The sequence below is a fragment of the Saccopteryx bilineata genome, chromosome 5 (genome assembly GCF_036850765.1).
Source record: "Saccopteryx bilineata isolate mSacBil1 chromosome 5, mSacBil1_pri_phased_curated, whole genome shotgun sequence".
Classification (NCBI taxonomy): Eukaryota; Metazoa; Chordata; class Mammalia; order Chiroptera; family Emballonuridae; genus Saccopteryx; species Saccopteryx bilineata.
Genome location: NC_089494.1, coordinates 230,571,843 through 230,584,954, shown reverse-complemented (window position 1 = coordinate 230,584,954; position 13,112 = coordinate 230,571,843). Strand labels below are relative to the sequence as shown.

At 36.1% G+C, this 13,112-nt stretch overlaps 1 protein-coding gene and 1 long non-coding RNA gene across 3 annotated transcripts in view; one reads left to right on the top strand and one right to left on the bottom strand.

Annotated features, from left to right (window-relative positions):
- LOC136337587 (uncharacterized) overlaps nucleotides 1-13,112 on the top strand; it is a 78,652-nt gene that overhangs the window by 37,262 nt on the left and 28,278 nt on the right. The window lies entirely within an intron of this gene.
- TXK (TXK tyrosine kinase) overlaps nucleotides 1-13,112 on the bottom strand; it is a 71,362-nt gene that overhangs the window by 35,102 nt on the left and 23,148 nt on the right. Inside the window, 2 exon segments of the mRNA XM_066279009.1 lie at nucleotides 4,452-4,506; nucleotides 11,829-11,894. Coding sequence (XP_066135106.1) covers nucleotides 4,452-4,506; nucleotides 11,829-11,894 — 121 coding nt within the window.

The following is a 13,112-nucleotide window of genomic DNA, read 5'->3' as shown; positions in this document are numbered from 1 at the left end:
ATTTGTTTTTATCCTTGTTACTTAGATGAGTTTCCTGTAGGCAGCATACAGTTGGATTTTCTTTTTTAATCCATTCTGCTACTCTGGCAGCACTGTTTTAATAGCAAAACAGTATATACTATTTACATTTCCATACAAAAGATTGGTTTTATAATTGTGATACATCCAAACTAAGATACTATATTTCCCCATGTATAAGGCACTTCCATGTATAAGACACACTTTAATTTTGGGGCCCAAAATTTGAAAAATAAATGTATTACATAAAGTTATTGAACTCAAGTTTTATTCATCATAAAATTCATACAACTCTTTATTGGTATGAAAAAGCAAAAAATGCAAGTAAAAAAATTTACAATCACTGTATAAGATGTACCCAGTTTTTAGACCCCAAAGTTTCCAAAAATAGTATGTCTTATATATGGTGAATTCTGTACCATGCAGGTGTAAAATGAGTAAGGACACATTTTGTGTACTGATGGAGAAAGTTTCCCAATACATACTATTGAGAGAAAAAAAGTAATGTACAGAAAAGTATACATGTATTATGTTACCATCTGTAAATGTAACAAAACACACATTGTACTGGATTTGTGTATGTGTTATATAGCTCTGAAAGGATACAAAATAAACTCACGAATAGCTCTTCATCTACGGGAAAGGGAATTGATGGCTTGGAGACAAAGTGACAGAAAACTTTTCAAAACCATTTGATTTTGGAAGCATGTGGGCATACTATTTGAATATGAAATAAAAATTATAAGCTACTTCTATAAATAATTTATACAATAAATTTGAAAATAAATATAAAACAGGCAATTCTCTAGGTAAATATAAATTATCAAAGATCCAAAAAAGGAAAAGAAATTAATCAAGTAGTAGAAGATGTTTGAAAAAAGCAGCATGTCTAGTCTGTTTTACAAGAGGTGTATTTAACCTTCAAGGAGCAAACAACTTCTATTTACTATTAACTGTTCCAGAGTTGGAAAAAGAGGACTCATTTTTTTATGCTAGCATAACCTTTATACTAAAATCAGGCAAAGAGAATAGAAAATTAGAAGCCTGTCTCACTCTGAAAGTAACAGGACAAATATTAAATAAAATATTAGAAAACCCTAAACCACAATATTATTTTAAATGCCTCATGACTGAGTAGCATTTAACCCAGGCATATTTTTGAAATAAAAATTGTAAAATATGTAAATTATAAAACACTTTAAGATAATGTAAGAAAATATGTATATATATTTAAATATATCACACACACACACCCTCTTGCTCTCTCTTATTCTCTTGAGACAGATTAAAAACCTAAAATGTGAAAAGCAAATCTTTAAGACATTTAAAGGAAAATAAAACTCCTTTATTACTTGAGAGAGAGGAATTTCCATGGTAAACAAATTTTAAAAAGCAGAGATAAGAGAAATATTAAGAAATTTGATATTAACATTTTTAGAATTTTCTTTTCTGTATAGGAAAACAGCATACAGGCTTTTTTCAAAAATCAGAAACCAGAAAAATATAGTTATAACACATAACTGACAAAATATTGGTATTCAGAATATATTTTTAAAACATACATCAGTCAGTTTAAAAGGCAAATACTATAGGAAAATAAGCAAAGGCTGTGAACAGGCATGTAACATCAGAGGAAGCCCAACTGGTCAAAAGACACTCGAAAAGTTAATCGAAATAAATATCAAGGAAATGCACATTTTAAAATATACCTAAAATTTCTCACTCAATGAATTAAAAAAGTGTGAAACTACCAGTTGTTGGCAAGAATGTTGAGAACTAATGTTCTCGTCCCCTATAAGAGTATAAACTAGTACAAGTACCTTGAATCATGATTTGAAAATATCTAGTAATGTTAAATGTGCACATGCCCCCTGACCAGACCATTCTGCTTCTGGGGATAATGGAAAGAAAATTCTTCCTTTGTGTATCAATGACACGTACAGGGAAGTTCTTCGTAGAGCTGTTTGGTAGTAAGAAATTAGAAACAATTTGAATGTTTATCAATCATGAAATGGATATGTTTGGGTATATTCCTATAATGAAATAATGGACAGCAGATAAAGCAATGTATTTGATCTATATGTACCCATATGAATAAATTTGAAAACACAATGCTTAAATTATTTCATTTTTTAAACATTTTAAGAACTTTATTTTGTAATCAGAGTCATTTTGTTTTATAATTTTTTATTTGAATTTATTGAGATGAGATTGGTTCATAAAACCATACAAGTTTCAAGTGTACAACTCATTATAACACTATCTGCACACCTATTAAAAGAACCAAAACATACGGTCTCCTTTATGTCAAACATTAAAATACGTAATACTATAGTTTGCTTATGAACAATCTATGAAAAAATATAAATACAGGGGCAAAATGGGAACGTGTCCTTCTATGTGATTGCCTCTGAGGAGGAGAGGAGGACAAGAAAGAGGAGAGAGTGGGCTTAACCGTCTGTAATTTCATTAAGGAAGGGTATGGCCAAATGTTACTACCTGCAGTGGTGTCTGAGTTGCAGGTATACACCAGTTGTTACATAATTCCCTGTTCGGGTCTCTGTGGATGGTCAGACCCTCGCCCTGTCCAGGCTTCCTCTCAGATGCCTGGTCAGGATTCCTCCCTGGTGAACCGGCACAGCCCAGTGATTCCGGCCATGCGAACCGTGATCTCCATGCTTACTGTGGATCTACTTCCGTACTTCCCTTCTCCAGTCCTGCCTGCCTGCCATGACATCTGCTTGGTTCATTCTGGATCTACCACGATCACTTTACAGAAAGCCACCTGCTGTCACTATGCCAGGCAGATACCACATCTGCTGCCACACTCCATTTCCTCCTAGCAGTGAAGCCAGGCAGACCTCCAACCTGCATCCCCACCCCTGTGAGCTGGGGCTGTGTTCCTCATGCTCTGCCTATGCCCCAGCTGTTACTTGGACCTGCCCTCTGTCCTGAGTCATTACTGGCATTGAGTTTTTAGTTATTGACTGATTCTTTCTCGCTTATATTTCTAAATTTTCTTAACATCTGACAGCAGTGCATAATGACACACATACCTCTTAACTAGTTTCTAGTTCTGACTCTACCTTTACCCACAGTTGATATTTACTGTCAGTTGGAAATTTGAACTATATGCAGTTTTGTTTTGTCTTGACCTAAATGAGCAGTTTTGATCTGAGCTTGATATTTTGGTCATCTTATTCTTCCTTTTGTTTCCAAGAACAAAGAAAGTGCAGCACTGCATCTTTTTCTAATATTTGTGTTTTTAATGAGCCTAAGCTAAGCTTATGAGGATAGGGTGTATATTTGATCGGCATCGATGCAAAGGTGTATGGGCAATTCAAATATAGACTGTACTGGTAGAATGCACTTTGGAGTGAATGAAGGAGTTGTAGAATGTTAGTGTTGAAATCATTCAGGAAGAATATATTTCTGAAATTATAATAAAAATCAATAGAAAGCATAATCTGGGCCCTGGCCGGTTGGCTCAGCGGTAGAGCGTTGGTCTGGCGTGCAGGAGTTCTGGGTTCGATTCCCGGCCAGGCACACAGGAGAAGCGCCCATCTGCTTCTCCACCCCTCCCCCTCTCCTTCCTCTCTGTCTCTCTCTTCCCCTCCCGCAGCGAGGCTCTATTGGAGCAAAGATGGCCCAGGCACTGAGGATGGCTCTGTGGCCTCTGCCTCAGGTGCTAGAATGGCTCTGGATGCAACAGAGCGACACCCCAGAGGGGCAGGGCATTGCCCCCTGGTGGGCATGCCGGGTGGATCCCGGTCAGGCGTATGCGGGAGTCTGTCTGACTGCCTCCCCGTTTCTAGCTTCGGAAAAATGAAGAAAAAAAAGAAAGAAAGAAAGCATAATCTGATACAAAGACAATTAGTTAATGACATAAAAAAATGTGTATAGAGATGGAATTATAATACGTTAGAATTAAAAAGAACAGAAAGTGATAAAACGTTATAGTTGTATAGGGTTTTCTTTCTAACGTACCTCTCTAAGAAATTTTGAAAATATTCACAGATTTATTTAAGAATAAATTGAGGCCCTGGCCGGTTGGCTCAGTGGTAGAGCATTGGCCTGGCGTGCAGAAGTCCGGGTTTGATTCCCAGCCAGGGCACACAGGAGAGGCGCCCATCTGCTTCTCCACTCCTCCCCCTCTCCTTCCTCTCTGTCTCTATCTTCCCCTCCCGCAGCAAGGCACTATTGGAGCAAAAGATGGCCCCGGCACTGAGGATGGCTCTGTGGCCTCTGCCTCAGGCGCTAGAATGGCTCTGGTCGCGACAGAGCGACGCCCCGGATGGGCAGAGCATCGCCCCCTGGTGGGCGTGCCGGGTGGATCCCAGTTGGGCGCATGCGGGAGTCTGTCTGACTGTCTCCCCGTTTCCAGCTTCGGAAAAGTACAAAAAAAAAAAAAAAAAAAGAATAAATTGAATTACCTCTTGTCTCAAAAGACGTTCTGCCTGATTTCTGGTAATGTTTCTATGGTACCACCTGTAAAAGCAATACAAATAATTTTAAAATTTGACATTTTATTTTATCCAGAAAAGAAAACCTCTACCATTTCCTTTGTTTTTAAGAACTTACTCTAGAACTGATTTTTAGAAGTTGAGTGTTTTATTTTTATTCAGATAAATAATAATGTACTATTATAGGTTGATTAATTTAGTTTAGTGGAGTTTTATTACTTGCAATATTTATTCTATTATATCTCAATTTAACTTTCTGACAAATAGTATATAATTTTGACCTCCTAAAAATTTAACCTCCTAAAAATTTCCATGAAAGGTATGTGTTTAAAAAGTCATCATCTTCCATACACACTTGACTGAGCTTTGGTAGATGAATTAAAAAATACCTGCTCCTTTCTTCTCAGGAAATTCTTATTTGCATGCTTTTGTATATGCTGTGGTACCTTTCCAAAATTCAAACCCAGTCTAACTTATTTGACTTTCCTAAGTATGTTAACTTGTAATAAAGTTAGCGGTTTAGTAGAGTAAATGGAACAATCAATATATAACCCTGCTCTCCATACCGTCTCTGGCCTCAACTTTCTCCTCATTCTCTGCTCACACACTAAGATTCCACCACTTGGATTCTTTCCTTTCTCAGGTTCACCCAGCCCTTTTCTGCCCCTGATCTTGCTGTTACCGCCACATGAAACATGTCACTATAAGACTTTAGAATACCAGAAGTGCACACAATTGTTATAATCAAATCACACTGTAATTTAAATGCAGAGTTTGGTATGACAATACCTAGTCAGGAAGCAAACTTTGTGCAAGAAAGAGAAAGGAAATGGTAGAACCAAGGAGAGAGAAAGGAAAATAAAAAAACTTTCATTTCAAAACAGGATTTTAAAAATCAGCTAATCTAATATTACCAGAAATGCTATTTTTATGGACAGTGAAAGGAAGAAGGCCTCCATAACTTTGCACTGAGTCACAGTGGGTGGGCCAGATGGTGGCTGAATGAAACTCATACCTGACTTTGAGCACGGAATTGATCTTATCATATGGACTTCCCCTAACTGGCAGTAGTGGAAAGCTGCCATTAATGCCCTTAAAATGAAAATGAACCTTTAAAATATAAACCATTGAGAACAGGGATGATTACAGATGATTCTAGATAAAATAATATGACTACTTATCACTAATGGGAATAAGAGTAACTGCGATGTTCAACTGTGAATATCATTTGGTACTTTTAAATGAATAATCATATTGTGGAAGGAATTTCAAGATGAGTCTGAGACCTCCTGTTGTAGAGTTAGAGACATAGGTATCAGTGTGAAGGGGCCCCCACTGGCTACATTGTAAAATATGGGTGCTAAAAGGAAAATAATGATTATAACTCACTAAAATATGTTGACTCTGTTAAAAGTAAAAACTGCATAATGTTACTTCAAAAAAAGGAAAAGGTTAACATAAATTGAATTTTTTTTCTAAATGTTTTTCACCTGCTATCATACACTGGGGAACAAAATTTTTGTTGCATCCACAAAAACACTTGTTCACCTAATTCAAGTGTGCTGATCTCAAATCTGACATTAGTTTTTCTCTGTAAGCTACAGTTTTTTGCAATTCAAGATTTTAGGTTTTCATCTTATTGTAAAATTTTCAACATTTAGTTTAACATACTGAAGTAGAATGTCTTCTTGGGCATCATCTTTGTGAAAATATAATAATTTATATAATGCAATAAATACACTAATACACCAAAAGATATGATTGCATCAGAATTGTCTACAATTCTGAAATAGAACATATTAAAACACTTATTTTAATCATAAAAGTTGTGCAAAACTTATTTAAATTCTATTCAGGCAAAATTTTGCATTTGTAGCTCTTGTGTTTGTGTACTTGTTGAGGACAATCTCGTTTGATGCTCCAGCAGTAGTCTGCTCATCACTAACAGCTCCAAAATTTTCGGGAAACTTATCAGGGTGACTGTTCAGGAAGTGAATCTTAATATTCATGTCACATCCAATGTTGCGGAAAGCCAAAAGCATCCTTTGAACCAGAAGTTCATAGTTTTCTGCTTTTTTGTTGCCAAGGAAGTTCTTTGTAACTGTCACGAAAGACTGCCATGCTGCTTTCTCCTCCTTATTCATCTTCCTGGCAAATTCTTCATCACGTATGAGGGTTCGAATTTGAGGTCCATCGAATTTGAGGTCTTCTCCAAAGACAAGGCAGGAAAAGCAGAAATACTATGTTGAAAGCATTCACTTTCTCTATCCAAAGCCTGAACAAATTGCTTCATTAATCCGAGTTTGATGTGAAGTGGGGGGAAAATGATCCTGTCTCAATTAACTACAGGTTCATTCACAATATTTTGCTTCTCTACTTCCAGAGCTTCACGTTTCAGCCACTCCTTCTGTGTCCAGTGTTTCTCCTGAGCTCGACTGTCCCACAAACACAGAAAGCAAGGGTACTTCGTGAAACCTCTCTGTTGTCCTAGCAGGAAATTTACCATTTTAAGGTCCACACAAATGATCCAGTTATGCTTCTCATACTTCAAAAAGTTGAGGACAATTTTTATGTCATTCTTACTAAGTCATTCAATGTGGGTTGGCTAAACTGCTGAGGGGTTCATGACTGCTTGGCATCAGAAGAAGAGCCTTCAGATTCTACAACCATTTCCTCATGCATCTTATCAAAATATACTTGATCACCATGTTCACTTTCTTCGCCCTTAGAAGAAATAAAACCATTGAAAACTGGAACTGGGAGTGTTTCAGAGTGTGGGATAGGTCATATTGCTGAAGAAATATTAGGATGTGCGATCATATGCCGTTTTTTCTTGCCTATGCCCTTTGTATGGATCAGACAGAAGTAATAGACACTGTTATGGTCCTTAGGTTCACGCCAAACCATGGGAATACTAAAAGGCATTCCTTTGCATTTTCCTTTTGTCCAGTCACAAAGCATTTCCTCACAATTATGACACACAATATGAGGAGCCCAATTCTTGCCTTGATTGCCAAGGGGAACTTGAAAATAGGCAATATATGCACGTGTCACAAATGATGAAATATTGCACCTTTGACGTTGAAGTGTGTAACAGCCACATATATAACAGAAGGTGTCAGGACTATTCTTACGTTTATGCCTACTCGGAGAAGCCATGATTCAATCTTAAAACAAAATAAGAGGGAGTTTTTATCAGATAATAATTTTTTACATTTAAAGAAAACTACAATTATGTAAAAGTGATGTTTGTAAAACATTAATTGCCTTGTGGTTATGTTCAATCCAAGAGTCGTTGCCCTTTAACTCCAATTTAAAAACCAATGCATGCCATTAACTCTAACAAAAAAATTAAAATTGCAATAAAACTAGAGCATGCATCAAAAAATGAATTTCAGATTTGGAATCAGTGATTTGGAACTATACAGAAACAGTTCTAAAACCTCATGCAACAGAAAATGAAAAAATATTGTTCCCCAGTGATATCAGCGTTAATTTTGTTGTTTTGTACTTATTATAGTGATAAATAATATAAGTAAATATTTTGTGTAACTATAAATTAAAAATCTGTGTGCCTGTAATTAAAATAACTTCCAAGTAGTAACCAAAGAGCCAGATAGAAATATATGAAGAATTTGGGATTTTAAAAAATAATGAAGGCTTCCACAGACAAGAATGAGATTGGATGAATATAATTTAGAAAGGTTGAGGCATAGTATTTTAGAAATAAATCAGATGGTAAAGTTAGAAGAGTGTTTTGTTTTATTTTTTTAATCAGTAAGCCTACAACTCATACCTAGACAACACTGATTATAAAACTAATAACAAAGGATGTAGTCATGGGATCTGGGATGGAGCTTCTATTGTTATGTTTTTAAAAAAACAAAATGATATCCAACTATGGTTGAGCACAAACAACTTGTGTATACGTCAGCCTCAGGCATCCCAGCCTTAGATTTTTTATTAATAAGGTACAGTATTGTGGTCTTGAGTTTTCAACCTAGAAACCCTATTAGATCTGAGAAGGTAATCCGTTTCTCTAAGTGACTTTCTAACCCTGAGAAGATTAAATATTCCGTGTAGCGATAATGAGATAAATCAGACTCATACTTCTACAAAGCATAGGATAATCAATGTTTGATATTTAAAATATCTATAATTTTAAGAAAATCTGGCATATTGGGTTTTTTGCCTTTGATTTAAAATTTATAATTAAACTTAAAGTATTTAAGTTAAAGTTTAAAAGAATTTGACTTATTTTTTAAATATTTGTATGGTTAAGAGAACTTGAAATCACATAAGTTTAATTTATTAGATTTCCAGGATCATGTAAGAACTTACAGAGGGGTATTACAATTGCAAATTTTCCCTGTCTGGCATGTGAAGTACTTAAAAATAAAATGAAATTTATTTAGTTTATTAATGAATTTAGGTGTTTCAGGAAATTTAATGAACTGAGCTTATAAATGAGACTGATAGTTGAAGAACATTTAATATGTTGAGTTTGAATTAAGGTAATTGTTCATTTTTTATATTTATAAATATACTGAGACAAGTAAAATTTGAAGGCTTACTGAAAACTAGGTTTTTACATTGTATTGTTGATAATTGGATATTAATTTAAAACCAAGGTAGCTATACATTTTACTTATAAAAAATTCCCTGAGATGTCAGAAGCCCACACTGGCATAGCATTCCTTCCCCCCCAGGCCTCCTGACTCCCCCCTACTACCTCTAGCTTCCTGTCACTTCTTCAGAAAGGTCTTTCCCAACCAACACCCTCATCTAAATTATACCCTTTCCTCGTTGTTTTTGCCCAATGTTCTATATTGTTCCTTTCTAACACTACAATTTAAAATTAATATTTATTTGTGAATTTGGAGTTGTTTAATGTCTATTTCCCCCATGAAGCTATACATCTTAAATGTACAATAAATAAAGATCGAGCAAATAAAGTGATTTGGGGGCCTGAAGTAACAATGACACGGAGCACACCTGGAATACTAGGCAAGGTGGTTCAAACTCTAAATGCTTTTCTTGTGATTCTCATAGTTCAAGGAAATAATGACATGGAACATTTACAATGTACTGCATGGGACTAGTATTATTGTCCCCATTCAGAGATCTCAGAGGTTTAGAGACATTAGGTAAGTGTGCCTACAGCAGAGCACTAGTCCACGGTGGTGCAAGGGTTTGAACCCACATTTTTCCAATTTCTAAGTCTACACTCTAGTACTTCAACTTGGGGCAGTAAGTTCTGTACAGTCCTTAGAACAGTGCTTGGCACATAGTAATTGGTTGATAACTTTTGGTGATAATTATTATATCTATATTTTAATACATCTTTTAAAAAAATAAATAGCAATGAAATTACAAAGCAGTCTTCCCATAATTGGAGTCCTTAAAGAAAATAACTTTTAAGACACGTAAATCAAGGCTCAAGGAAATAAGACAGGTATTCTAACTTCAGAGTAGTTTAATTCAAATGATCCAATAACTGCATTATAAACAAGGTGTTAAAGCCAGATTCCAAACCTAGTCTAAACAGAGGCAGCAATAAGCAAATTAATTAAAAATGAAAGAAAGCATAGGAAATTCACTAACCACCAGGCACAGCATTAAGTCATGTGTGTCTCCTTTAATCTCCTGGGAAATTCAAATTGGGATTATCATGTGAAAAAAAAAGGTCTTATTCTTTTCACTTTTCTTAGCAGATTTCCAAACAAAGCTTCCCTGACTCTGCCTTCCAGGAGACCTGTGTGACTCATAAATACAGAGGTCATTTTGACAGCTGCCAGATGGGAAGGAGGTTGAGAGGATGGGTAAAAAAGGTGAAAAGATTAAGAAGTACAGATTGGTAGTTAAGGAATAGTCATGAGGATGTAAAGTACAGCATAGAGGATATTGTCAATAATATTGTAATAACTAAATATGGTGTAAGATGGGTACTAGATTTATTAGGGTGATCACTTTGTAAGTTATGCAAACTATATTGTACACCTGAAACTAATATCACCTCGTGCATCAACTGGAATTGAAAAAATATACATGAAAAAAGAACAAAGCAAGAGATCAAACAAAAAAAGATAGTGAGAGAGAAGCCTGTTGCTTTGGGTCAACTTCAGCTGGAGATAGTGGTGAAACCTCTCTGGGCCATCCCTGAGTAACTGCACACAACTGTGGAAATGTTTTCTAGGAAGGCGGCTTCAGCCACCTGAGGGCCTTGTTTCACTGAGTGGAAAGTGGAATTTCGGAAAGAAGCTCAATGGTGCAGGTCAAGAGAGAGTGCATGACAGGCTCAGTGAAGGAGGAGAGAAGAGAGAAGAGACCCTTTAATGGAGCCAAAGAGAGTGACTTGGGAGAGAGAATGAGCCTGAGAAATACTCATAGAGAAATCTGGCAAGATTATGTAAATATGGCATGTGTCCAGTAGTCACCTGTCTCTCCCCTCCAACAAAGTGGACGTTATTCACCAATTCCTTTAAAAATTGGATTTGTTTTAGGGAAAGGATATGCTGACTCGGGCCTCTAGGTAGGCTTAAACTAGTAGCAAGGCAGACCAAGGGGGCTGCCTCATTCAATTTATATTTCCTGCCTGGATCTTGGGAAACCACCTGTCTTAATGCCTCAACTACCTCCATATGCTGCAAGCATATGCTAATTGCAAAACAAGCATCTATTGATAAGTGTGAGGAGGGCACTCAAGGGCTCAAACTGAGCTTAAAATGTATAAAAGATTAGGGTTGCTCCCAGCTCTGCTTCTCCCTACTTGTAAATTAATCTCTCAACCTTAGATTCATATCTGTAGAATGAGGGGCTAAAAGAAAGTGATTGCTAATATCTCCTTTATCATCCAAATCTATAGAATAACAATATATTTACAAGCAGGACCCCAGCAAACATGCCAAAAGCTCTTCCGAACTATAGCACTGGCCTACTTCTCTTCCTAAGCTATTTCTAAAACACTTCAAAACATGAGCCAACATATAGTTGTCTATATATTTATATTAAGTCCAACTTACCACTTATTGAAAAATTAATGTAATTGTTAAATAGTTAATTCCCTATTTAAGGCCTATAGTGAAACAAGTGCGGATTATTGTTTGATTTCATGTTGTCACTGTTAAAAAAAAAAGTGGCTATACAAAAGGAAACAAAAGTACATTTAAGAGAAAGAAGTTTCTGAATCAAGCATTATAAGGATCAAACACGTCTTAAGCTAGAGCTGCCAAATGTGTTACTTTCTTTTCCTTTTTTAGACCAAAAACAGTATCTATACTTATAGGCTTCCAAAATGTACCTGATTTGCATAGATCAACCATTCCGCATATTTTGGAGGACACTTACTCATATATTTCTAAATTGGTTAGTTTGTTTTCAGCCACGTAGTTGCTTGGAATTAAGCCTTCATTCCTACAACAAAAGACAAAGCAAAAATAAAAGATTCTGCCATGTGTGTGGCATTTTCATGGCAACAATTCTTTTAAAATGTTGAGAATTCAGGGGAAATCAAATTTATTTTTCTGATTAAGTTGTTAAAAGAGAAAAACAGGTTTCCTCATCTCCACATTTAACTAAAATCTCTGTATAATAAATACTAAGGCCCTGGCTTATACTGTGAATAGTTTTAAGATGTTTTATGACACCAGAATCTTTTCTAAGAGGAAAAGGGGCACTTACATGACCATTGAGACCTCATTGTGACTATGTTAACAACAGAGCGATTACAAAGATACTGGTTAAATCTTTTTAATTGCTGTAGGTATTTCACAGAGGTGATATTCTAGTTTAGCTATATACCTATTACAGCAATATGGTAAAGAACTACTTGAGCCTGACCAGATAGTGGTTCCATGGATAGAGCATCGACCTGGGACACTGAGGACCCAGGTTCAAAACCCCGAGGTCACCAGCTTGAGCATGAGGTTGTTGGTTTAAGCGTGGGGTTATAGACATGATCCCGAGGTTGCTGGCTTGAGCAAGGGGTCACTGGCTCAGCTGGAGCCCACGGTCAAGGCATGTAAGGGAAAGCAATCAATGAACAATTAAAAGTGCTGCAACTACAGGTTGAAGCTTCTCATCTCTCTCCCTTCCTGTCTGCCCCATCTCTCTCTCTCTTTCTCTCTCTAATAAAAAAGAGAGAATAAAAGAAAAGATCTACTTGAACATGACTTGTGCACAGGTAGGAGTATTTCTCTAAGGCAGACACCACGTAGGGAAATTGCTGGGTCACCGAGCAGATGCTCTTTCAGTGGATACAGCAATTTGCGTGGAAGGAGGATACCAATCTACTCCCCATCAGCAGCCTGAGGGATTCTCCTTTCCTACACCTGTGCCAACATTTGAAGTTACAGAAAGATTCGCAAGACATACCATTGGGAAATAAAAGCAAATTGCAGAACGATGCATAAAGTGTGATAAAATTTAGGAAAATTAAATCTGTAAGCAATGCCATATACATATCAATAAGTGCACAAAATTCACTAAGTAAATAATGCCACTTACTTTTGAGAAAGAGACTGGGTTTGCAGGTGTAGCAAAGCAGAATTTTGGCATTATTTATCATGTTTGCATATTATAAAAAAAACTATTCACTTATTAACTTTAAAGTTAAAATTATTTATTTGTTTA